The 27,097-nt window shown below is 44.6% G+C and overlaps 2 protein-coding genes across 2 annotated transcripts in view; both read right to left on the bottom strand.

Annotated features, from left to right (window-relative positions):
• Nucleotides 1-27,097, bottom strand: part of LOC130493502 (keratin, type II cytoskeletal 5-like) — a 203,161-nt gene that overhangs the window by 109,868 nt on the left and 66,196 nt on the right. The window lies entirely within an intron of this gene.
• LOC130477192 (keratin, type II cytoskeletal cochleal-like) lies at nucleotides 63-22,861 on the bottom strand. Its single transcript, XM_056849252.1, has 10 exons — nucleotides 22,382-22,861; nucleotides 17,557-17,765; nucleotides 16,657-16,717; nucleotides 15,789-15,884; nucleotides 13,098-13,262; nucleotides 11,447-11,572; nucleotides 10,072-10,292; nucleotides 9,359-9,390; nucleotides 9,168-9,259; nucleotides 63-95 (listed from the first exon to the last, which is right to left on the bottom strand). Exons 1-10 carry the CDS (start codon nucleotides 22,859-22,861, stop codon nucleotides 63-65), a joined length of 1,515 nt encoding a protein of 504 aa, XP_056705230.1.

The following is a 27,097-nucleotide window of genomic DNA, read 5'->3' as shown; positions in this document are numbered from 1 at the left end:
CTCCTCATGGCTTAAACTTGGAGAACGATTTGTCTTGTTTTCTGTAAATGTGTACTGGCACTTTAAGAACCTGGCTCGTAGGCAATGTACATCAGCTGTATCAGGGAGCAAACACCGGAGAGCTATTTAGGTAACTAGCTTGCACTTTTGTAATAACGCCATTGGGATCGTTACCAGAGTGGACTGATTCCTGTTACTTACCCTGTGTGGGGACTTATTGTACATCATATCCATAAATGGTTATTCAATTGAAACCTGAAACTTTGGATGATGAGAAATAAATTGCATAGGACGTATGATTGTAAGTACATGATGGAAATTGTATATACTGTTTGTGTTTGAATTGTTATTTATTGCAGTTTTGATATAGAATAATTTGAAAGATATTTATGATTATCAGAGAGCTTTATTTATTGTATCATATAGGAAGAACTGAAGAAGAATCGGCCCCTGTGCCTTGAAACGATCGTTTTCTCCTTCAACTAATCAGCTGCTGCAAAAGAAAAAGAAATACATCATAAAGGACAAATTGATTATGATGCAATACTATTATACTTACCTTTTATAGGAAGTGCTGAGAATGTGTCTTTGTTCATAAATTCTATGTGTAAAAGAAATAAATACATGTGTTGTTGGTAATATGTGATGCTGGTGGGTATATTACCACATACTGTAAATATATAGCCTCAAAACTGTTGGCATTAGTTACAGCTATTCCTATACTGAATTTCTCATCTTAAGATAGGTGTATAGAGGTGTCTTATTTGTTTCCATTACCTGGAGGTTGGCAACCCTAGGCAATTCTGAAGGTGGTGCCAAATTGGTCCCATTAGGGGACACGTTCACTGTATTTTAGTTTTGCACACTGCGTTCAGTAGGGTTTTTATCAGAAGAACTGTGACTAATTATATATGTCACCCTGGGAACTGGGTTGGTTAATGGGTCTGGGGAATTACCACTGGTGGTGGAGAGTGGCCTCAAGTCACAGCTGACTTGCGGCAACCCCATAGGGTTTTCAAGGCAAGAGACAAATAGAGTTGGTTTGCCATTGCTGGCCTTTGCATAGCAACCCTGGACTTCCTTGGTGGTCTCTCATCGAAGTACTAACCAGGGCCAGTCCTGCTTAGCTTCTGTGACCTGATGAGATCTGGCCAGCTTGGCCCATTCAGGTCAAGGCAATTACCACCAGTAGGGATGCCAACCTCCAGGTGGGACCTGGGGATCCCTGGAATGATAGCTCATCTCTAGACTACAGAGATCAGTTCCCCTGAAGAAAATGGATGCTTTCGAGGATGGGCTTGATGGCATTGGCCATCAAGGTTCCTGTCTTCTCCAGGCTCCATCCCCAAATCTCCAGGAGTTTCCCAACCTAGATCAGGCAACTCTATCCCCCATACCCTGCTGGTGGCCAGGGAGGACCTGGCAACCAGTGAGAGCTTTATGGGGGCTGGGCTGGGGTGGTGATCTGTGCACATGACATGATCATGTCACTTCCAGATTTACCCAGAAGCACTGGCATTGCACTGGGACGCTCTAGCACTCTCTTCCAAAATCTCTATGGTTTCCAACAAGTTTTTAAGGACGAGTGCTAGGGCATCATTGCGCTGAGCGGGCTGCTCCCCCCTTCAGCTGGCTTGCTTCCACCTGCCAACCAGCTGAGGGTTGGCGAGCAGCAGCCTGGTCAATTGCTCACCAATACCAGGACAATGGGAACCCTACCTACACAAGTGGCATGTCAAACAGCCACGTGTGGCTTCCGAGTCACTGAATATCAGTGGCTTAGGAGCTGTGTGTGTCTGTGTGCGCGTGTGCATGTGCTACAATTCTTGCCAATAGAAAAATTAGCAGTGGCAAAATTGGAAATACCAAGAAGTGCCTGTGATAGTGAAACAAAATAAATTCATGATTTAGCCAGGCTTTTGGAATTTGAACGAAGGCCTCAGAATTCTGGAATTTCAAAGGAGGAAGGCAGTTTTAAAGTGTGGTGATCCGATGAAGGGTGCTTTTTTATATTAAAAATGCTCATCATTAGGGTGAGTAACCTCCAGGTACTAGCTGGAGATCTCCTGCTATTACAATTGATCTCCAGCCAATAGAGATCAGATCACCTGGAGAAAAATGGCCACTTTGGCAACTGGTCTCTATGGCATTGAAGTCTCTCCCCTCCCCAAACCCCGCCCTCCTCAGGCTCCGCCTCCAAAACCACCTGCAGGTGGCAAAGAGGGACTTGGCAACCCTATCCATTGAAGCCCTGCCCATCCCCAAACTCTGCCCTTCCCACACTCTACCCCCCAAATCTTCAGAAATTTCCCAAGGGACCTGGCAACCCTACTCATCATGCCATAATGTTAACGTATCCACTTGCCTTATACCACTTATAGCAATTTGCTTGAGAATTTTTCTTCAAAATCAATTTAACTGAACTCTGTGGTATGTAAGAAATATTAGTAAATTTAGGGACAAGATTTCACAAACCGGGTGTCAGGACTGATCTGGCCTGAGAACGGAGTATTGTGTTTTAGCCAGGTGCTAACCCAAGGTCGCAACTGTTATGCTAATGTTTCAAGAATTGTATGTGTAGTCTAACTTCCCTGAGAACTGAATGGTGGCCTGACTTTGTAGCCTTTCTTCTTTATATACGATCCTCTGTAGCCTGCATCCCCATTAGAGTCCTTCTAAGTTTTATGGCTTCTGCAAATTGTTGTATTTTCCATTAAACCAGCTTTCTTAGGATTTCCTGCCTATGAAGTGTGTTTATGGGTTTGCCAACGAACACAGAGCTTACACCGGGTTACTGGTCTTTTAAAAATGCCTTTTCTTTGTTAAGATATCTGCTTTCTCTACAGACATATGGACTAACACTTTCATAATCGTTCACCACCTAAAACTGGTTTAATCTTGTGTTAGAAATGCACCTGGTGTTTTACAAAGTAAAAAAGTATTTATATTTGCCGTAGTGTGTAGGAATGTACTGTGAAAGAAAGGATCTGGTTCAAAGTTATCAGAGAAGTATACCTCTAATAACCTGCTGGTGGCATCAAGAAGGATTCCTATATGATATTGTCTGTTGGTGCAATGCCAAATCACTTGTTCCCGCCTCCTTATTTCTCCCACAATGGTGCTAGGTAAGACTGGGAACCCTAGTACTGGGGGTTCAGGGTGGAATAAAGCTGGGGAGGTGAGCTCCCTTTTGAGCTCTAGTGGCTTGAGACTTGGGCCAACTAAGTCAACTCCACATTTCCCATGGTAGAATGAGATGTCTGCACAGTAGGGTTGCCAGCTCAGGGTTCAGAAATACCTGGAGATTTGGGGGGATGTACCCTGAGGAGGGCAGGGTTTGGGGAGGGGAGGGACTTCAGTACGGTATAGTGCCACAGAGTCCACCTTCAAAAGCGGCCATTTTCTCCAGGTGAACTGATCTCTGTTGCCTGGAGATCAGTTGTAATAGCAGGAGATCTCCAGCCACCACCTGCAGCCCTACTACACAGTGCATTTTGCCATACATTTCAAGATCTGAGCATGGAATTCTCTATATACTGTATCTGTCAACTGGATGGGGGCACAAGGACATTGCAATGTGTGATTAGACTTCTGGCAACAGGGAAACAAAACATTCCCTTGGGCTTAGGGTTGCTAGGTCCCTCTTTGACTCCAGCAGGAGATTTTTTTTTTGGGGGGGGGGAGCCTGAGGAGGGCAGGGTTTGGAGAGGAGAGGGACTTCAATGCCACAGAGTCCAATTGCCAAAGTGGCCATTTTCTCAAGGTGAACTGATCTCTATTGGCCTGAGATCAATTGTAATAGCAGGAGATTCCCAGCTAGTACCTGGATGTTGGCAACCCTACTTGGGCTGCCCATACCTGTAAAAAAAAAGTCTTGTCTGTACATTTTGGCTTCTATCTCTCAAAGTAGAAGCCCAGATTTTTTTAATGAAAGCTGGGAATCCAGGCTAGCCAACAAACCAAATGGGTACCAGGCGGCATGCCCAGATTCCATCTAAAATGCAGCCAGCCAGGCATACATTTGTATATATGATTTGAATAAAATCCAAATGTTAAAATAACCCTGTTTTGTTTTGTAATACATTATGGGGATGACTTGTTTACAGTGAAAAAGTCTAAATTATCTTCTACTAGAAATCTGCTTATGGGCAGGAGTGCTGCTGACAAAACATTTTGCAAATTCATGAGATTCAAAATTTATGGAATGTTGTTCAGGATTTTGTCCAGAGGGAATTTCTAGAACTTTGGGCCATGAAGAAATATAAAAAAGAATGAAGCTGATGTACATTTCTGTAGACCTTGAAGCCACAGTTTTTAATACTATACACTCTCCAGTGCTTTACAATAAGAGGTTAAAAAAAACATAAGCCCAATAACGATGCCTGAAGTGTGTGTCTATGTATGTATGTTACCTTGTAGTATCTGCAACATGGGCCTTTGAAACTTTGGGGATTTTGTGAAGACGAGTAAGGGGTTCCACTGCAAAATGGCTACCATAGGAGATGGGACCCATCACAGAATGGCTGTCAGAGAGGGCTGGGTCCCAATGAAAATGTCGGATGGTTTCACAAAATGTAGGGCTGTTCCAAACCAGGCATCCTCGTACAGTGGAGGCAGGGTCTGAATGTGTGCTCCCAGCAGACTCAAAAATGAGGAGCCCTGGGCTATTTTGAAGTTCCTTCTTCTCCAATGAGGTAGAGAAAGCCATAACTGGCTCTTTGGAAGGAAGTGAGTACCTGGAAACACATTGGTGGCTGCCATGGCACCCTCAGCAAGCATCTTGGGGATTACTGGTGTTTCGGAACCAAAGGGGTTTTGTTCCACAGACCCTTTGGGGTGCTCCAGTTGTGTATAGGGTTCCCAATTGCTAGGCAATGATGGGCAATCGCCCGCCAATTGATTCTGCTGCTCACTGACATTCAGCTGGTCGACGGGTGGTAGCAGGCTGGGGGAAGGGAGGGGGAGCAATGCTATAGCATTCTTCCCAAAAACTCTATGGAAACCATAGAGATTTTTTGTGACTGCTAGAGCATCCCCCTGGTGCGATGCCAGCACTTCCACGTAAACCAGAAGTGACATCATCACATAGGTGGTGCTGATTGTGACCCCCAAACTCACCTCTTACCGGTTGCCAGGAGGGACCTGGCAACCCTTGTTGTGGAACACCCTGGCCTGGATAGCCCCACGCTAGCCCAATCTTTTCAGATCTCGGAAGCTAAGAAGGGTCGGCCCTGGCAAGTATTTGGATGGGAGACTTCCAAGGAATACCAGGGCTGTGAGACAGAGGCAGGCAATGGCAAATCACCTTTGAATGCCTCTTGCCTTGAAAACCATAGAGGGTCGCCATAAGTCAGCTGTGACTTGATGGCACTTTCCACCACCAGTACTGGAGGACCTGTGATTGTGCAGCCTCTATGATCATCATTGGTTAGTTATTGGTAGTTATTTTAAAACAATTTGCTTTAATTTGTACTGTGATTTAAGCCATTATTAATTGTCTTGGAGAGTTGGTAAGCCAAAAGGCAGGATATAAATATTTTAATTAATAAATGTAATAAATAATAGATTCTCCTGGAGTATTGATGCGGCTGCTACAGGTAAGGCTTGAGTGGCATAGATTTTGCTCGGAAGTGAGCCAAACATACATATGGACTCAAGATAATTGTTTACCACCACATACCCAAGGCCATATTCTTGCACTCTGTGTTAATTAACTGGGAAGATATAATGATGATGATGATGATGATGATAAAAAAATATATTGCAGTCCATTGTTTTTGCCAGTTGCCTCATGCAGCCTCAGGGCTCATTTTTACTAAAAGAATTGGCCTTTTCGCCATTCATACTGTGTGTGTGTGTGTGTCGTGGACCCCTGCATGTACCCCCATTTGTTTGTGGGCCCCCTTCTCTCTCTTTTCACACAGCTGCTATCATTTGGAAATCACATTTCTTCTGGATATACTTGTGTTTTATTTCTTAGGCTCCTGTGAGTATCCTTGTGTCCAACTCATCTTCCCTTTTATTTCTTAGGCTCTTGTGAGGAACGGGCATGTGATTTTGTTGCTGTGTGTGTGTGTTTTTTAAAAAAATATTCTCAATAAATCCCTCAAAATTATAAACAATGCTTCTTTATTTAAGAGTTTTCCAAAAAGGCTCATCCCCGTAAAATTAGGTAAAAAGATCCTGCACACTAACCTCTCGCTAAGCTAAGTCTCCAAAAGCGAATTCTCCCAACTAAAATGGAGACTGTCTAACTGGGGTAACAAACCTGGAGGTGGGCAGCCCTAACTGAAAGACAGGATGAAAGTGTGATAGACAAGGACCATTTGAATAAATGGTGATAGGGCAGCCTTGGTTCAGTTGGCGGGTGCAAAACAACGTCGTTTTTAACCATTGTTGTCTCTGTTTTCGTTAAGCCCAACACGGAAGCAGCCTCATTTTTTTTTCTAATGCGACATTATCTCCTTTCAAAGTTCATTAACCCATATTTCCAAAGTGCTACACACAGAGAGCTTTTGCTTCACTTCTAATACTGCAGGGTCAGCTCCACACAGAACAGGACCAGCATCCATCCATCTTGATCAATGCCAGGTGCTGCTTCTGCCACTGAGTGGTGGTGGGGAGAGGATGCAGCTGTAAGAGGGATCAACTTGGACATTTGAAAGGAAGCACCAAGGGAGGACTTGGGATTGGGAAGACCTGTGAAGCCTGGTGACATCACAGTAGGGTTCCCAGCCACTTGACAGTCCACAGACCTGAAGATGCCAAAAAATTATATATGCCAAGCTCTACAATTTAACTATTCATCTGTTGCAGAGTTAAAGCCCATCTGACCCAGTCTTTGCTCAGCTATATCAGTTTATTGAAAACAGATATTCAAATACAAAGATGAATTTTTTAGCAAAAAAAAAAAAAAAAAGAGCAACCAGCCAGAGGGTGAAAGAATGAAATGCACAAGGCTGAAATACCTCCAACTTTCTCATTTGCAAATCTTCACTAAGAGTCATGCAACGCTAAATTTCATTCATTCAAATATAACTTGGCAGATACATAAACAAGCTGAAAAGCAGCCTGACCTCCCTTCCCTGTTCACCACGGATTGGCCTATTCGTCAGTTACCTGTGGGGTTTCTGGAACATTAACAGTCTGGATTCCTTCACCACTATCACTAAAACCACTATTTTTATTATATATCCATTAATATGCAGCACAGTAAACCAATATCTAGCTTAGACCTTTTTTTTTTTTTTTTAAGGTAGACAAATTTATGGCGGGTAGGTCTAACTGTGGCTTCACATCCCTGATGGAAACTTCCAGGTCCACATGTACCTTTCTGGATACTGCGGTTGAGGAAAAACAGAGCAAGGCCATCACCCCTTCCAAAAAATTTAAGAGCCTAGAGGCACCTGGCTGTCTATTCTTGGAGATGTGAATGTTGGGATAGATGGATCTTACTCTGATCCAATAAGACAAGTCTTTATATTCTTGTGTTTTTTATCCATACATTATCTAAACAAGAGATCTTCCAGAGCAAAAGCCAGTTCTAGGAAAAGATAAATAGGGAAGGAGGAAACTCAGGCTCTCACTACCCATTACACAGTCCTTGTGTTGTGTTTGGGTCCACCACGAGAACTTTCTATATGAGGTGTGTTGCAAGTTCATCACTGGGGAACTCAGTTTCCAGGAATGTGATGAAGAGGGCCTTTAAGCCTTCCTCTCCATGCCATTTTCCCAACCTGAAACAGGGCCAGCCCAGGTTCTGCTACTTACCCCATTGGGGGGCTCCATATATACTCATGGGGTTCATGTAGGTTTCATGTAGGTGGAGCAAAAAGCAACTCCCTGGGGCCATTTCAGGTCTTGACATGGGGGAGGACTAAAACACCTTCTCCTCACATGCTATGGTTGCAGTCCAAGTGGTACCCCCCCCATTCCATGTTTGCTAGAAAGTTAGGATTGCTATATGCCTGCTTTGGGGTGAGGAGAGATCTATCCTCAGTGGTCTTTGCCTGCCAGCTCTGCAGTGGCTGGCAGGAGAATTAAAAAAAAATGCTGTCAGCAATGACATGACATCACTTCCAGAAAAAAATCTGGAAGTGACATCACACCTCTCTAGGAATCAGTGGGAAATCTATAATAAGTCCATAGAGTGTTCAGCCATTCCCAGAGAGGCATGATGTCACTACCATGCTTTCCGTGATGGCATACTGTTGCTCTCAGCCGCCACCCATGTCCCCCCTGATTTCCTGCTACTTCTTGTGGCAGACATAGATGCAATGCAGGGACTGTGTAATGTGTATTTAGGCTCTCAGAGTACTCATAGATAACTCTTTTGACACCCTTTTCTGCACAAGGGCGAGGAGTGGTTTTTATCATCATTTTTATCATCAGTTTTATCATCACTATAGCAAAAAAGGGTTTTCCAGCCATTCTAGGAGCTGGAGCTTGTTGTTGGTACCAGTTTCCCTGAAATAACATCTTCTTGATATAGGGTTGCCAGCTCCAGGTTGGGAAATACCTGGAGATTTTGGAGGTTGAGCCTGAGGAGGGTGGGGTTTGGAGAGGGGAGGGACTTCAATGCCATAGAGTCCAATTGACAAAACAGTTATTTTCTCCAGGTGAACTGATCTCTATTGGCTGGAGATCCATTGTAATAGCAGGAGATCCCCAGCCACCACCTGGAGGTTGGCAACCCTAGCAATATCTGTGACTTGCATTCTTTATCAAGAGGTCTAATCAGAGTTGGGCAAAAAAGCACTGGACAACTGAATTGGCTCCAAATGCATGACCACTGAAAGAATAATGCTGTCAGAATTTTAGGTATGTAAAATGTGCTATGACCTGAGATTAGGGAGCAAGTATATATGGCTGGAACTCCCAAAGGTTCCCCTGAATGGACAAGAACTGCTGAGTCAGGATAACCATGCTGAGTCAACAATATCTGATACAACTTCAGGTATCTCAGACTGAATACAGAAGGCCATGATTTCGCTTTAGCCTCTGGATCCACAGGGAACAGCTGCAGGTACAAACCTAACATTGCCACCCTTCACATTTCTGATGCTGAATCCATGAAGGGCACACATCTCTCCACAGGGGTGACCCGGCTCTACACAGGGAACAAAGCCTGCTGGGGTGCCTCTTTTGAAACTCCCAGGGTGGCCAACGTCATTCCCATTGGCCAGAATGCCTCCTCCTCTTCCTGGCCTGCAGATGGAGTCAGCGTTGCACACGACTGCGCCCTGACTCCTCTGCACACCTGCGCATAGACATGAAAAAGACGATGTGATGAAAAGGCTCCATGAAAACAATTAAAATTAGCAACAGCCTTTCTCATGCAACTCTTGGAGGTACTTACAGATATTCACAGCACATTCTCCTTCGCCCATCCTGGATGGAATTAAACAGACAAGAAATGGTCTCATTATCTGTTTATCAAGACCCAGTTCACACAGTGCTAAGGATACATACATACATACATACATACATACATACATACATACATACGTGTGTGTGTATGTGTGTGTGTGTGTGTGTGTGTGTGTGTGCGTGCGCCTTAGGTTTGGAAGTTCACTTCCCTTAGACGGAAATGGTACAATGAGCTTGTAAGCATGAAAATATGCCCTGATCTATACCTTACTACTATTTTCTGAGAACGTAGCCCTTTACCATAATTCCCAGCCCCATCACCCACCTTCTAGGGACCCTTATTCCTTCATTTAGCCTCATCCAGTACCCGTAGGTTCCAGTTTGTGGAGAACAGATCTATCAATAACTATTAGCATTCTGAGCATTGCCCTGGGCACACAGAAGCTGCCCCTGAACCCACCTCCACGAAGCTCCCGTCAGTTGCGACAAGGAACCTGGCAACCCTACTCTTCATTCTTCTCCCTGTGTGGTTAGCATTGAAATCGACACTCTAGTTCACCGTACCTATAAAGCTCACATTCCCATTTGCTGACCTCTCTGACCCCAGATACGGATATGTACACCACTAAACACTTAATTTTGCAGTTTTGAGCACATTTTAATAGACCTTTCATTGCATCCAACAGGGCCTCATGCTTTCACCTGCATTCCTCTCCTTCCAGCAACTTCCTGTAGGTGGCAATCTCGATATCCAGGGCCAGCTTGAGGTTCATCAGTTCCTGGTATTCCCGGAGTTGGCAGGCCATGTCCTGCTTGGCCTTGTGCAGGGCATCCTCCAGATCAGCCAGCTTGCATTTGGCATCTTTCACTGCCATCTCCCCACGCTCCTCGGCTCCAGCTACCTCCTCTTCCAGTTTGCAACGCTGTAAAGGCAGCAGGACACAGAGCGAAGGCACAAGGCAAAGGAACAAACATTCAAGAGAAAGGTGCCGAAGCACAAACTGGCTAGAGGAACTTTCCGCTCTCCCTTTATATTCCATTCCTATTCATATGACTCGCCGTGGTGAAAGTTTTTGAATACTCTGCACATGGCTGGTCTCCACACCTGTGGAAAGTCCATGATATATACCTCATGCCATGCACAGGCTTCAGCTTTCTGCATGCATTGGGAAGTACTGGAAGCATAAGAACATTAGAGCCCTGCTGGATCAGACCAGTAGACCAACTAGGCTTCCCAATTGGGGGATGGCTAGATCCAGTGAGGAATTCCCCAGCCCCACTCTCCTGGCCTGAGAAATTGAAGAGTGGGAGGGAAAAAATGGCTCATAGTGACACTCTAGGAATTTTCCCTAGTCTTAGTGGTCTTTACCATAGCAATTAGGGGAGATTCCCAGAGCATCTCCTGGAAGTGACATCTCATTCTCCCCAAACTCCACCCTCTCCAGGCATTGCCTTCCAAATCTTCCAGCACTAGCCTAGGCAGTGTTGGAAACTTTGTCCTTCTAATTTAGAATCCTGTCTCACACTGCTGCTGAGAAACAGGGCACATGGGCCACTGGTCCATCTAACCTACTGCTAAAATAAACTGAACTGGGTTGTCACAAACTAAAAATTGCTGTGCAGTTTTTTCCCCACGGCCAACAACTCAGGTCTAATTTGTAAAATCAACTGGCAATATGGATCCTGGATTGCCCACTTCAGGCTGTTAGTGTGGGACTGCTTCTTTGAATGCTCCCACATGAACCTTCCTCCCCAAACACAGAAACTGAGCATAGCAAGGAGAGGAGTTTTCTCCCCCTTCAGTCAGAAATGGTACTGAACATAATGGTTAGTCCATCCTGGAAAAGGGTAGCTCACTCTATTACAATGGACGAGTGGGCAGGGACCAATCTACCCATACTCAGTACAACATGGGTGGTCATGTGCCACCGTATTTAAAACAGACACCAATGGGACCAGGTAGCCTTTAAGTAGCAATTTGATATTCTGGACCACAGCTGTTTGCATGTGATGGACCCATTATGTTTCTGTAGACAAACACATCAATGAAAGTGATGCATTCAAGTTCAATGCTCACCTGGGCTTTGACATTTGCGATTTCTGATTCCATTCGGTGAACAACCCGTGTCAATTCACTAAGTTCATCCTTGACATTGCGTAGATTGTCACAATGTTTAGCAGCAGTTGTCCTCAGCTCTTGATACTATGACAAAGGATTGAAATGAGACAATAGGTGGTGTTTCTCCATCAGATGCAAGGGACATTCCCAGCTCCACTGCCTGATATTTCCATTTGAGATGCTAGGGACTTAAGCTAGGACCACACACATGCAAAGCGTGCACTGTACCACTGAGCTCTGTGACCTCCCAAAGAGATGAGCCCGTATTATTCTGGGAGATGGGTCAGGAAGTGGAGATGGTCATATTCTGGCCCAGACAAAGACTAAGGCTTGGATCTTAAAAATATTGTCAAAGGCTTTCACGGTCAGAGTTCATTGGTTCTCGTAGGTTATCCGGGTTGTGTAACCCGTGGTCTTGGTATTTTCTTTCCTGACGTTTCGCTGTGGCCGGCATCTTCAGAGGAGTAACACTGAAGGACAGTGTCTCTCAGTGTCGAGTGTGAAGGAAGAGTAATATATAGTCAAAAAGGGGTTGGGTTTGAGCTGAATCAATTGTCCTGCAAAAAGTAACAAAGGTAATGTGCTAACCATTGTCCTGTAAGTATTAAGATAATGTGCTAATGAGGGTGTGGTATGTTAATATGGAATTATTATATCCTGAAGTGATCTTGTGTGAAATCCAAAGCTAATCTTCATGGCTATTGTTGACTGTAGTCTTCGTTAGTCTGGAGGTTTTCAAGACAGGAAGCCAAGCCTTATTCATTCTTAAACTCTCTTCTTTTCTGTTAAAGTTGTGCTGATGTTTATGAATTTCAATGGCTTCTCTGTGAAATCTGACAAAATAGTTGGTAGAGATGTCCTCTGAAGATGCCAGCCACAGCTGCTGGCGAAACGTCAGGAAAGAAAATACCAAGACCACGGTCACACAGCTTGGATCTTAAGCTCCCTTTCTGCTCTGAATAAGCACTTGTGCATGAGGAAGAGAGGGAGAACAATGTTAATCAATTCCCCCTTTCACTCCTATGATATTCCTGAGAATCCACTGACCCATGGGAACACAATATCGAGGGTCATAAACTACATCTTTGAGAGTTTGCCATAGCTGCTTGATGGGACTTCCTAAACTCTCATTATATAGAACAGAGAGGACAACTTGATATAGGAAGACCATTTTAGGTGACAGGGTCATGGAAGTGTAACATGTAGTTCCAGCCTTACCGCATATCCAGAGACCTGTTTTATCTCAAATTTGAAAACGTGGGCAAAACACAGGGAAACACAGGGGGAGAGCAAGGCAGCCTCTGACTGGCAGAAATGGCATGCATAATCAAACAAAGACCCGAAGTCGTTGGAGGGGTGACCACGAGGGAAACAGCCTTGCATAAAAGGCCTAAGTTTTACTTTTTGCAGTATACTTCGTGGGAGATTCATTTACTGCTTTTATTTATCATGCTTCTTTGACTGGGCAAACTGTGCTATATTAACCAAATTCCCCAATAAATACATTACATTTTGGGCCAAAGTCCACAGTTTAGTGGGACAAAGCACACACTGTGCCTGAGAAAAATTCTAGGCAGGAGACACTGCAGTGAAGAGACATCAGTTATACCTGGCACTGACACCAAGCCTCCACCTCAGCTCGGCTCCGGGAGGCAATGTCCTCATACCGAGCCCGGAATTCTTCGACAATGCATGCCACATCCAGGGCTCGGCTGTTATCCATTTTCACTGTGACACACGTGTCTGAGATGCACGACTGTAGCTCACGAATTTCCTGCAAAATTTCCCATGGAAAGTATTTAGTTCAACACTGTTGGATTCATTTTTTTTGGCAGGCAACCAGTGAGAAGGGGGAATGACATTGCACCAATATTATTACTATAGCATTTTGAGGGGATCATGCTGATGTGGTGATATCACTTCCATGTTATACCAGAAGTGATGTTGCACGATCAGCACGATGACTCTCCCCTCAGTTCCCCCCTGCTGCCCTGCCGAGTGGTGGTTGGGACAGCAGGCAGAGGTAAGCCTAGCTTGGTGATAATGTTTTTAAATTCCAAATAAGAAGGGGTTTTCTTTTACAATTAAAACCTTACTTCTGTGAGATTCTAAACACACTTACAATGAACACAATAACATAACATAAGAACATGAGAGAACCCTGTTGGATCAGACCAGCGGTCCATGTGAACATATGAAGCTGCCTTATACTGAATCAGACCCTTGGTCCATCAAAGTCAGTATTGTCTAAGACTGGCAGCGGCTCTCCAGGGTCTCAGGTAGAGGTCTTTCACATCACCTACTTGCCTAGTCTTTTTAACTGGAGATGCCGAGGATTGAACCTGGGACCTTCTGCATAACAAGCAGATGCTCTGCCATTGAGCTACAGCCCCTCAGCAACAGTTCAGACCAGTTATTGTGGATGGCCAACAACAGGGCAGAGAGGCTTTTGCCTGAGGTTGCCTCCTAGCACTAGTATTCAGAGGTTTACTGCTTCTGATCTTGGAGGCTCCCTTTATTCACCATGGCTAACAGCCATGGCTAATAACCATGGCTAGTACCCTCTTACAGTTATCTATGCTTGTGGCCATTACTGCTGATCATCTGATAGTGAAGTCCACATCCTCGTTGTATAAAGAAATATTTCTTTTTGTCCATCTCTGTTTAGGATGGCAGTGTTACTGACATTTTTATTCTGCCTTTCCTCCAAAGAGATCTGGGCCCTGCACATTGCCTCCTCCATCCTAACAACAACCCTGTGAGATAGGAAACTGAGATAGGCTGCCAACCTTCAGGTGGCACCTGGAGATCTCCCACTGTTATCACTGGTCTCCAGATGATCAAGATCAGTTCCCCTGGAGAAAATGGCTGCTTTGGAGGATGGACTCTATGGCATTATACCCTGCTGAGGTCCCACTCCTCCAAAACCCCACCCTCCCCAGGATCCGCCCCCAAAATCTTCAGGTATTCCCCAACCCAGAGCTGGCAACCTAGGCTGAGAGAAAATAACTAACTCAAGGTCACTCACTGAGGTTTGTGGGGATAGGAATCTGAACCCATTTTTCCCTGAACTTGGCCCTACACTGGAATCGCCACAGCACACTGGCTCTCAGCCTTAGTTGGAAGAAAGTACTGCAGAATTAAGTTGAGTGTATTCCTCCCCAAAATATACATAAGATCACATCCTTCATTGTGTGAGGTACACTTGACAGGATGCCAGTGGAGGGGGAGGAGGGTGTCACTGAGACTACAGCTTCAGTAATGCAATGTGATCTATTGAAATCAGTTCAGAAATGAAATCAACATTTTAAAGCCAATTCTTAGATATGATATATGAAAATTATCCTGTCAGATTTTCTACAATCTGATTAATCCCTTTTAGGGAGTCTGAAAGGAACAGTTGACCAAGGAGATTTAGAATTGGTGGTCATTTTAATAGTAACTGTTAGACTATGTATAGAACCTCACTAGACAACACAGAAGGTACCTTCAGCCAGGTCCCTCTTTGCCAGCAGCGGGAGGTTTTTGGGGCAGAGCCTGGGGAGGGCGGGGTTTGGGGAAGGGAGGGACTTCAATGCCATAGAGTCCAATTGCCAAAGCAGCCATTTTCTCCAGGTGAACTGATCTCTATTAGCTGGAGATCAGTCATAATAGCAAGGGTTCTCCAGCTAGTACCTGGAAGTTGGTAACCCTACTTCAGCATTGGAACAGATCATACACATTCAGAACATAGTTTTCCATACAGAACTAACTAATGTACATGTAAGGGTGAGCAGTGTAAATTAATTAATCTGTCCATAGAAAAGTGCTCTTTGTTTAATTAATTTCCTTTGTTTGTGTGTGTGTGTAAAGTGCCGTCAAGTCACAGCCGACTTATAGTGACCGCTTTTGGGGGGTTTTCATGGCAAGAGACTAACAGAGGTGGTTTGCCAGTGCCTTCCTCTGCATAGCAATCCTGGTATTCCTTGGTGGCCTCCCATCCAAATACTAACCAGGGCTGACCCTGCTTAGCTTCTGAGATCTGACGAGATCAGGCTAGCCTGGGCCATCCTTTATATATTTTATTTATATTAAGTGAAGAATATGGTATAAATAAAGCATTTTTTTCCTGTCAGAACTCCTTAGATTGTATATAAGATATGAAATGGGAGGGAAGGCATATTACAAATATGTACCAGACTCTCAGGCAAGAGAACTGATGCTTAAGGCCTGTCTGCCTTTTCTAGAACCATCTGTGAGACAAACAGATAAAACCGCTTGACCTTGATGGGCAAATAGCATTACTGAGTGGAACTGTTACCTCCTCAAAAGCATCTCGGTAAAAGCAGATGTCTCGCATCAGGGCCTCCACCTTGGCTTCTTTCTGTGACTTGTCCATAAAAACGCAATCCACTTTCTAGGGGGAAGAAAAATGGTAGAGTCTTAAAACAAAACTTCACCCCAAGGACAACATGCAATTAACCCCCAAATGGTCAAATCGGAACCTGAAAGTTTCCAGAATTCCAACATGGAATGTTCTTTTCTTTTTTTGGGGGGGGGGGACATAAAGGTGAATGATGAGGACAAATTGACCACTGAAATGAAGAAAGAACACCCTCAATTCAATCCCAACCACAAAATCCCAAATTACTGTGTTGACATATCACATTTTGAAACCACATAATAGGAATTTCAGGAGTGTGGGAAAGGGATATGGGGGCACCATCGGCAATAGTGTGACATCGCTACGGTAAAACCATAAAGTTTCCGGCAATCCCTAAAGAGCGCTGATGTCACTTCTAGGATTTCTCCAGAAGTGACATCACACCATCGGCCTGATGTTGATTTCTTGCTAATTTTTCTTCTGCTCCCACTTGGTGGTGGCAAAAGAGGGCTGCCAACAGAAGGTCTCCCACCATAGTGGAATACTTGGCAACCCTGCTTTAGATTAATTTGTCAAGAGGTAGGACTGAGACCCCATGCTCCTGCATCTCCTTGTTCAGCTCCACAAAAACCCTATGGCCTCAGAAGTAAGGGAGGAGGGTTCACTCAACACCCTGATCCTTAGGGTTGCCAGCCCCCAGGTACTAGCTGGAGATCTCCTGCTATTACAACTGATCTCCAGCCGATAGAGATCAGTTCACCTGGAGAAAGGTGAACTGATCTCTATTGAACAGTCTGCCACTTGCCTTTTTAAGTGCCACGTATTCATTTTCAGCACAGCTTCTTCTGTTGCATTCCTCTTCAAACCTGGGGAAGTTAGGAGAGAGAGGCTTCATATGTTGGTAACCAACAATGGCCAGTGTGCTACCTTGTTGAATATTAATGTGAGTAGGATTAGGGTTGCCAGTTCTGGATTGGGAAATACCTGGAGATGTTGGGGGTGGAGCCAGGGGAAGGCAGGGTTTAGGGAGGGGAGGGTATAAAGCAACAATGGGGTATAAAGCCATGGAGTCCATCTTCCAAAATATCAATTTTCTCCAGGTGAACTGATCTCTGCCCCCTGGAGATCAGTTGTAATAGCGGGAGAGCTCCAGGTGCAACCTGGAGGTTGGCAGCGCTTGTAGGGATGCCAGCCTACAGGTGGGACCTGGGGATCCCCCGGAATTACAGCTCATCTCCAGACTACTGAAATCAGTTCCTCTGGAGAAAATGACTGCTTTGGAGGGTGGCTCTATAGCACTGTACCCCGTGGAGGTCCCTGTCCTCCCCAGGCTACACCCCCAAATCTCCAGGAGTTTCCCAACATGGATATGGCAACCCAACACCCCCCCCCATTCCCCACTGGTAGACAGAGGGGACCTGGTAACCCTAAATAAGGCTTTGAATGAATGTCCAGTCTATCGTTCTGTTTGTCCCTACCCACCACAGTTGCCTTCTCATTCCCCAGCTTCCTTCTCTCCTAGGCGCCATCTTCTTCTACTTCTGCTGCCCTCCTGTAAAATCTGAGCGGCTCCCCCAATAGTACATGAGACCCAATGGTCTGCCCAGCCTTACTGTGACCTATGGCCACATTGGGTTTTGTGCTATGTTGTGATCCTCCTGTTCAGAGGACTTAGCATATTGCTTAATCCGGCCCCTGGGCTCACCTTTTCTTGTTCCCTTCCATGGCTTCTCGCCAATTGTTCATCTCAACTTGCAGCTGGGACCTTTCCCATTGTAGGCACTCCAGTTCCTTCTTCAGCCTACTGACATGCTCATTAAAGAAGGGCTCCATGTTACTTTTTTGCCGTTTCTTTTCTTTCAAGAAGTCCCACTTGGTCTTCAGCATCAGGTTGTGCTGCTCAAGGAATCGGACCTAAATGAACAACAGTAATGAAGAAGAAGAAGAAAAAGAAGAAGAAGAAGAGTTGGTTTTATATGCCAACTTTCTCTATCACTTAAGGAAGAATCAAACCAGCTTACAATCACCTTCCCTTCCTCTCCCCACAACAGACACCCTGTGAGGTAGGTGGCTCTAAGAGCTGTGACAAGCCCAAGGTCACCCAGCTGGCTTCATGTGTAGAAGTGGGGAAACAAATCCAGTTCACCAGATTAGAGTCTGCCGCTCATGTGGAGGAGTGGGGAATCAAACCCGGTTCTCCAGATTAGAGTCCACCACTCCAAACCACCGCTCTTAACCACTACACCACACTGGCTCGATCATCAGGATCATTTTTTAAAAGTAGTCTATTACTGTCTATGTATTATGGTTAAGCTGAAAGCCAATAAGAACACTGTGCTTAAATGGTCAATAACCAAAGCACTCAGGTGCCTGGATCCGGTGTCCCATGTGTGCTATGATGCATATATGAAGCTTCTATTCTGTCCTGTACACTGAGATGTCAATAGAATGGGATACCCGCACTATGTAGATCTTGGTGCAAAGGTTCATGGGAATGGGATACTGGTTTTTGTATCTCATGAAGCAGAAGGTCTGAAATGACTTCTTTGGATTCATTTCCATCCAAGAAGTAATGTAGAAAGAATGCAACAGGAATGAAAACCCAAATAGAAACAGTACTTGCCTGGATGGAGTGTAGTGACTTGCCCCAAATCACTAGTTAAGTACAGAGCAATAGTGGAATGTGAATGAGCCATAGAAAGAGCCATGCAACATGCATGTGGGGTAGGGTTGCCAGGTCCCTCTTCGCCATCAGCGGGAGGTTTTTGGGGTGGAGCCTGAGGAGGGCGGGGTTTAGGGAGGGGAGGGACTTCAATGCTATAGAGTCCAATTGCGAAAGGCGGCCATTTTCTCCAGGTGAACTGATATCTATCGGCTGGAGATCAGTTGTAATAACAGGAGATCTTCTGTTATTACCTGGAGGTTTAATAATCAGAAAAATCCACCTCTGGTGCTGGTATAATTATTGGAAGATATTACAGCACACTTGCTCAGTGAAGATATTACAGCACACTTGCTAAAAAAATTTTTTAACCATCAATAGTGTCTATTCTTTTTTAGTGTTTTCAAAATGTAACAATGTTACTTGCACACTTTAGATATTATATACAAAGTACAAACAAAATCAAATAAAGCAAAACATAACACTCAATGGACACTCTTTTACATCAAGTTAACACCAAATCAACACTTTTTTGGGTGATTGTTCCAATCTGTCCGTTTTATAGTAAAGTTCCTGTCTGGGAGGTCCGCAGCAGTAATTGCTTGTCAGTTTCATTCACTCAAGAGTTACAAGAGGCGTGTGTCGGTTCTCTTTGAAGACTGCGAAAACAGCATTCTAGTGCTAATGGCACTCACTCGATATCCCCACGGGAAAGGGGATGCAACAGGGTTGCTAACTCTCAGCCAGTGATTCCAGGCAATAAAAAAAGAAAAGAAACCTTATCCCAAAGGATACCAGTTATGATAAGGACGTGTCCCTCCGGATATCAAACACGTTTCATATTGCTTTCATCAGCTTATTACCCGGTAGCTACTCACAGGAACCTTTGGAGGTCTTAAGGAATGGTGTATATACTCCTTGAGAATAAGAATTCTACTACCGGGTAATAAGCTGATGAAAGCAATATGAAACGTGTTTGATATCCGGAGGGACACGTCCTTATTATACCTGGTATCCTTTGGGATAAGGTTTCTTTTCTTTTTTTATTGCCTGGAATCACTGGCTGAGAGTTAGCAACCCTGTTGCATCCCCTTTCCCGTGGGGATATAGAGTGAATGCCATTAGCACTAGAATGCTGTTTTCGCAGTCTTCAAAGATTACCTGGAGGTTGGCAGCCCTAATGTGGGGCTGGGAGTTCTCTTAGAATTAGACCATCTCCAGACTATAGATATCATTTTTCCTGATTGGGAAATGGCAGCTTCACAGGGCAATGATCCTAAAGGGGAATGAAGGTACTAAAATGTCCAAAAAACTAACCTGTGTCAAGTAGTACCTTCTGTCTAGTGATAAATCTGACATTACGTCAGTTTTCCAAAGACTGCACCAAAGCTTTAAACTTAGGCTTAAGTTACATCCCGACTCCTGAGTATGATGCATTCCAAATTGGGATAGATGTATATAAGTTGATAAGAAAGTTAAAAAATTTTTTTTAAATGTTTGGTGATAAGGAATCTTAGGTACCTGAAATGCAGTTTAGGAATAAATCTAAGTTTATACCACAAGTTGTAAAAGGTAAAGGTCCCCTGTGCAAGCACCGGGTCATTCCTGACCCATGGGGTGACGTCACATCCTGACGTTTACTAGGCAGACTTTGTTTGCGGGGTGGTTTGCCAGTGCCTTTCCCAGTCATCTTCCCTTTACCTCCAGCAAGCTGGGTACTCAGCAAGTTGAGGATAGCAATAACAACAAGTTGAGGATAACAATATTAATGTTTTTCAAGATTGTAAGTTTTCTGCTTCAATTATAAAAGTAAAATAGCTGGAGTTGAAGCTGTATCTAAGTTGGAACTGTCCCTGGTGAATTAGCAACCTGAATATTGGTAATTTCATTTAAAGAGAGTCATTATAAATTATTAACAAGCTATATTCCTAGACAGAAGGTACTACTTGACATAGGTTAGCTTCACAGGGCATGCTGACCTCCCCAGACATTGCCTTCTTCAAGAACTGACGCCAAATCTCCAGGAATTTCCCAAGTTGAATTTGGCAGCCATAGCCACATGTACCAGACTTCTGCTTTGACTCTTGCTGCAACATCCATTTTGCCACTTTGAGCATTATGGAAAAGTGGTGTAAAAATGTCATAAATAAATAAACAAACAGAAAAAAAAACAGAAGGGAGACTAGAGCTGCCGAATCTGTATTTGGAAATTCCTGAACATGAGATGATGGAGCCTAGAGAGAGCGGGATTTGTACAGGAAAAGGACTCCAGCAGGGTAAAATGCCATAGGTCCCACCCTCGAAAGCAGCCATTTCTCCAGGAAGAAGAAGAGTTGGGCTTTATATGCCGACTTTCTCCACCACTTAAGGAAGACTCAAACCGGCTTACAGTCACCTTCCCTTCCCCTCCCCACAACAGACACCCTGTGAGGTAGGTGGGGCTGAGAGAGCTCTAACAGAGCTGTGATTAGCCAAACGTTACCCAGCTGGCTTCGTGTGTAGGAGTGGGGAAAGAAATCCAGTTCACGAGATTAGCATCCACTGCTCATGTGGATGAGTGGGGAATCAAACCCGGTTCTCCAGATCAGAGTCCATTGCTCCAAACCACCACTCATAACCACACTGGCTCTCAGGGAAATGATCTCTGTAGTCTGAAGATCAGTTGTAATTCTGGGAGATCTACAGGTCAGGCCTTACCTGGAGGGTGACAGCCTAGCTGAGACACTGCACTTTTCCAGTGCTGTAAAATGTGCTCAGAGTAAAAGAGGGGATCTGAACTCCTACAATTGCAAGCCGCTCATTCACCCCTCCCCGATTTTCCCCAAACATTTCCACTTGAATTAATGGCTCCCATGACCTGGATAGCCCCAGGCTAGCCTGATCTCATCAGATCTCAGAAGCTAAGCAGGGTTGGCCCTGGCTGGTATTTGGATGGGAGACCGCCAAGGAATACCAGGTTGTGATGCTGAGGCAGGCACTGGCAAACCACCTCTGAATGCCTCTTGCCTTGAAAACTCCACCAGGGGTTGCCATAAGGCCGCTGTGACCTGATGGCAAAAAGGAAAAGAAAAAAGAAAAGAACAGAGCATAGTCTGCCTCTGCCAAAAATCCCTTTCCCGGTTATTTCATTAGGTCAAACACGCTTGCCATTCTTTCGGGATTTTATTGCCCTCCCCTCCTTTTCAAAATAGTGAGTCAGTCAGCGGAGCATCCTGAACAAGGAACTGTAATATTAGTAAATCCATGTCATGTTTTATTATATTTCCGTGATACCAGAATCTGGAGGATTTCCAGATCAGGTTTCATGGAGAGCTCAGGATAAGCTGGCTGGGCAAACGGCTGTGAAGGTGTCTGGTAGGCCTTGTGTTCTTTTTCCTGTTTACTGTGAATGAAGTTACACTATATTTACTTAAGAAGACCCTCAGTATATGCCTCAGTGACTGCAGCATCTTACTCGAACCTCAAGTGTTTACAGGCATATTATTTTCCAAATGGCATCATTTCAGGGGCCCCAAATTTAACCAGCTCTGAACAGACTAAAATCCAAAACAGTAAATCATTTTACCCCCTTTGATTAGACAGGGGCACAACCATCCATTTTATCTTTACAACAATCTTTTGGTGATATAGGTTAGTCGGGGTGGGGGGGAGAGAGAGACTGGACCAAACTCCAGTGAGCTTCCATAGAAGAATGAGGATTTGATTCTGGGTCTTCCAGATCCTCATCTGACCTTCTAACTACTACACCACACTGGTTCTTCAGTCTTTGGCTGGTCTTTGCTCTTCAGTGCAAATCATACCTTCTTAACCTCACTTTGCACAAGATAAATAAGTTTCACCTCTTAATGACATTCTGCTATTAACTCACCTTATCGATGAAACAGGCAAACTTGCTGTTCAGGCACTGGAGCTGGTTCTTCTCCTGGCATTTCACCGCTTGGGCTGAAGAGTTGAGTTCGAGATTGAGAGGTTGCAGTAGATTCTCGTTGCAGGTGACTGGAGTGATGAAGGGGGTGCCGGCGACACTGGCCCCAGTACGCCGAAATCCGTAAGAACCGTGTGAACCATAACTGTATCCAGTGCCCGAGTAGCCAAATCCAGAACCGCCCCCCCGAGAGCCATATCCGTATCTAGCTGCACGGCAGCTACCAAGTGTGGCCTTAGACCCTTTGGAGTTGTAGCAGGAGAGGCTGCGGCTACTAAAACAACCAGCCCCCTTAAACCCGGAGCTACTTGTTTTACTAGGGCAGGGAGAACTGGCACGGCCTTTGCTTCCCGTTGGTGGCAGGACAGCCGAGGAGGAAGTAAAATTAGTGGCTCCGCTTCCAGGGCTCGACGGGCAAGACATGACTTCTTAGGAAAGAAGGGTTGAGAACAAAGAGACGAGAACAGCAGGAAGGGCGCGTCGTGTAAACTGACTAGTTCTGTCCGGAATGAGCTTGGCCTTTATATCTCTTTGGGGAGCTTGGCTTGGCTGCCTCATAATGGGGAGATCAGAAAAAATGCTCGCATTTATGAGCTTGGAGTTCTTTGCGTCATAAAAAAGAGAAAGCGTGGCTCATTGCATCTATAAAAAGGGCCAAGGATGTTACCCATCATTGCTCAGAATTCCCTGCCTACAAATCTATTTTGCAGTCTCTCCTGAGGAAGGGTGTCCATGGTTAAATGGTAAAGGGTGGGAATCTATTTACAGATGAATACCAGGGAAAAGGATTCTGTTTTTATTCTGGTATCATCATTGCACTGCAATAGGGATGAGCAAAGGTCTCTTCCCTTCCCTTCCCTTCCCTGTCAATTATTTTAATTCACTGCTTTTGCTATTTATTTGTGTAGGTTTGTTTGCATTATGTTCACCTGCTGTTTGGGTTTTATATACAAATGTATACAGTGTTAAAACGGTCAGTGCTGAGTTCTGATTTCCTAATGCGGAATTATTGCTGGGAAAAATGCATACAAATTATGGGAAGAAATCTGAGTGAGGAAACAGAAAAAGGCATGAAAACAATCATGGACTTGATTTGTGCAAGGGGGGAGGGACTGAAAACGAAATGGGGATTGGAAGCTTGAAACAGCAGGGATGATAAATTCAAAACCCTCTCTCTGCTACCACAGGATGCATAGCAATCATGAAATGTCTTGGTACCAGGCTGAATTAGAAGAGCCTCGAGAAATATCTTTGGTATCTGTTCTAGAAGGATAGATGTGTTAGTGTGTCACAGCAAAACTAAACAGGAGTTTTGTTGTGCCTTAAAGACTAACACAATTTTATTCCAGAATATGACTTCATGAAGTATTGCATCTGTAGAAGTAAGCTTGATTCTGGTACAAAAGCATGTTCTGGAATAAAATGTCATTAGTCTTTGAGGTGTCATAAGACTCCTGTTTATCTCAGATACTTATCATGTTTCATTTACTAATAGCTCATAAGGGATAGGGTTGTCAATCACTAGGTAGGGCCTGCAGTTCTCCCAGAATTACAACTCATCTGCAGACCACAGGGACCAGTTCTCCTGGAGAAAATGGAAGCTTGTGAGGGCAGACTCTATGATATACCATAGATTCTAGGCAAAATCCTTCCTTAGATTGCCCCCAGAGGCACCTCCCCCATATCTTCTGGAATTTCCTAGACCAGAGTTGGCAACTAGAGATGTGCAACTAAAAAAAAAAAAAATCAGCATTTTTCAGATCTGAATATCAGGGAACTGAAAAATATTTATATTCCTGGTTTTTGAGGTTCCAGATGCCAGTTTGGTATTCAGATCCAGATTGTTGCCCACCCCAACCCCCCTATTCCAATATTACTTGGCTCCATTATTGCCTAAGGGGAATCTTTCTGGAGGGCTGGATGGACTGTTTGTTTTTTTAAACCAAATTGCACCAGAATTGCATGGGCACTGCTGGTACCTGCCTTTTAAATACATGGAAAATTTCAAGTGAATTGGACCAAGTGGTCCAATTCCAGGGGCCCCTGAAAAAGGTGCCCCAGCCATCCTCCATTGCTTGCTGGGGTGGGGGGGGGGGAATTCCATACTTTCTCCAGGGAAAATAATAGCCAGATACACAAAAATCACAAAATCACACAAGGTTGGAAGAGACCACAAGGGCCATCCAGTCCAACCCCCTGCCATGCAGGATCCCACAATCAAAGTGCTCCCGACAGATGGCCATCCAACCTCTGCTTAAATACCTCCAAAGACAAGGACTCCCCCCCCCCATCAAAACGCCCTCACTGTCAGAAAGTTCTTCCTAACGTTTAGGTGGAATCGCTTTTCTCTTAGTTTAAATCCATTACTCCGTGTTCTAGTCTCTGAACAAGAACAAGAAAAGCAACCCCTGGCCAAAAGTGTTTCAAAGCAGACAGAACCAAACAGTCCAAAGTACCAGTGCAGAACCAGGGAATCCCAGCAGAACCTTGGGACAATGTAGCAAGTCTAACAATACAAAAGTACAACCTGAGAATGTAACCCAATATCAAACCAGAGAATCATCCAAGTAAACTGGAATAGAAAGGCTACACAAACGTAAAATCTGAGAATCTGTGCCAATGTACAACTCAAGAATCAAAAGTCATGTTGAACCCAAGAATCCACTGCAAACCTCAAACCCAACACAAACTAATTCACACAAACAACACAATGTTACAAGACCAACAAAACCAATTTAAAAGGACAGACTCAAAGTGAAAGCAACACAGCAAGCTGAAACCAAGGCCATGAAGAACATAAGAAAAGCCCTGCTGGATCAGACCAAGACCCATCCAGCCCAGCAGTCTGTTCACACATTGGCCAACCAGGTGCCTCTAGGCTGTGTTCAATTACTGTATTCAGTTACTGTGTAACTGAAGGTAAGCTGTGGCAGCCATTGTGTGGCAGCCATTTTGTGGCTGTACCCACAATGATGTGAATTCCAAAGGTGCCTGCAGGTCAAAAAGGTTGGGGGACCCCTGAGCTGCACATTCTGTCCTCCAGCAAGTATTTGCCACCCATTTTTATGCCTACCATTTCAACAATAAGGTTTAGAAATAGGGTTGCCAGCCAGTGCGCCTCTAGGAAGCCCACAAACAAGACGACTGCAGCAGCACCATCCTGCCTGTGTTCCACAGCACCTAATATAATAGGCATGCTCCTCTGATTCTGGAGAGAATAGGTATGCATCACCACTAGTATCCATTCTGACTAGTAGCCATGAATACCCCTCTCCTCCATGAACATGTCCACTCCCCTCTTGAAGCCTTCCAAGTTGGCAGCCATCACCACATCCTGGGGCGGGGAGTTGCACAATTTAACTATGCATTGTGTGAAGAAAGACTTCCTTTTATCTGTTTTGAATCTCTCACCCTCCAGCTTCAGCAGATGACCCCGTGTTCTGGTATTATGGGAGAGAACGCGGGGTCATCTGCCTACAAGTTGGTGCACAAAGGCCCCAAACAATGGGAATTTAAAATTTCTGTAATGGACCTCAGAGCCATTAATAGCCCTTAGTTTTATGTTGTAATCAAGCCTTACCAATTAACCCACATCCTCCAACAGAAACACTACAATACAGCTGCTGACTGTGGTGTATTCAAAGAGCACAAAGGGAAGTTTTTTTTTTTTTTTTTTTTTTTTTTTTTTTACTAGCTGTACCTTTTTTTAGCAGGGAGTCTTCAACAAGAGTTAAAAAGGCCCTCCAAAGGGCGGCAGCAGGGGAACCAACCGATGCTATAATCATCAGTTTTACTAGTAAATAAAAATGGGATGGCAGAGGAAATGCATTTGCATCAAGAGGGGACCAGATACTTAAAGCAAGCACGGAGGTGGTCATCAACATGGGGCCTGCCAGACATTTCCAAACACCAATCTGTTAAGTAAGCATCATGAGGCATTTGACACATAGGAATGTGCTTCTGATGGTAACAACATTTCCAAAAAGGTTTCCATGACTGATACAGCTAGGATTGCCAACTCTGGGATGGGAAATTCCTGAAGATTTGGGGGTGGACCCTGGGAAGGGAAGGGTTCAGGGAGGAGAGGGACCTCAATGGGGTATAGTGCCATAGATAGGTTGGCCAACTTCCAGGTGGTGGCTGGAGATCTCTCGCTACTGATCTCCAGGTGACAGAGATCAGTTCACCTGGAGAATATGGCCACTTTGGCAACTGGACTCTTTGGCATTGAAGTCCCTCCTCTCTCCAAACTCTGCCCTCCTCAGTGGGGTTGCCACCCTCCAGGTACTAGCTAGAGATCTCCTGCTATTACAATTGATTTCCAGCCAATAGATATCAGTTCACCTGGAGCAAATGGTGCTTTGCAATTGGACTTCATGGCATTGAAGTCCCTTCCTTCCCCAAACCCCGCCATCCTCAGGCTCCACCCCAAAAATCTCCTGCTGGTAGCAAAGAGGGACCTGGCAACCCTACTCCTCAGACTCTACCCCCAAAATCTCCAGGTATTTCCCAACCTGGAGCTGGCAACTCTAGCCATAGAGTCCACCCTCCAAAGCAGCCATTTGCTCCAGGGGAACAGATCTCTCTAATACAGCGATATTGTAATTCTGGGAGATCTTCAGGATGGTAAGATGTGTAATGCAAGCCTGCATTTTTATC

This window comes from Euleptes europaea, chromosome 1 (genome assembly GCF_029931775.1).
Source record: "Euleptes europaea isolate rEulEur1 chromosome 1, rEulEur1.hap1, whole genome shotgun sequence".
Classification (NCBI taxonomy): Eukaryota; Metazoa; Chordata; class Lepidosauria; order Squamata; family Sphaerodactylidae; genus Euleptes; species Euleptes europaea.
Note: the sequence above shows the minus strand (reverse complement) of the source record. Positions and strands in the feature narration are given on the sequence as shown.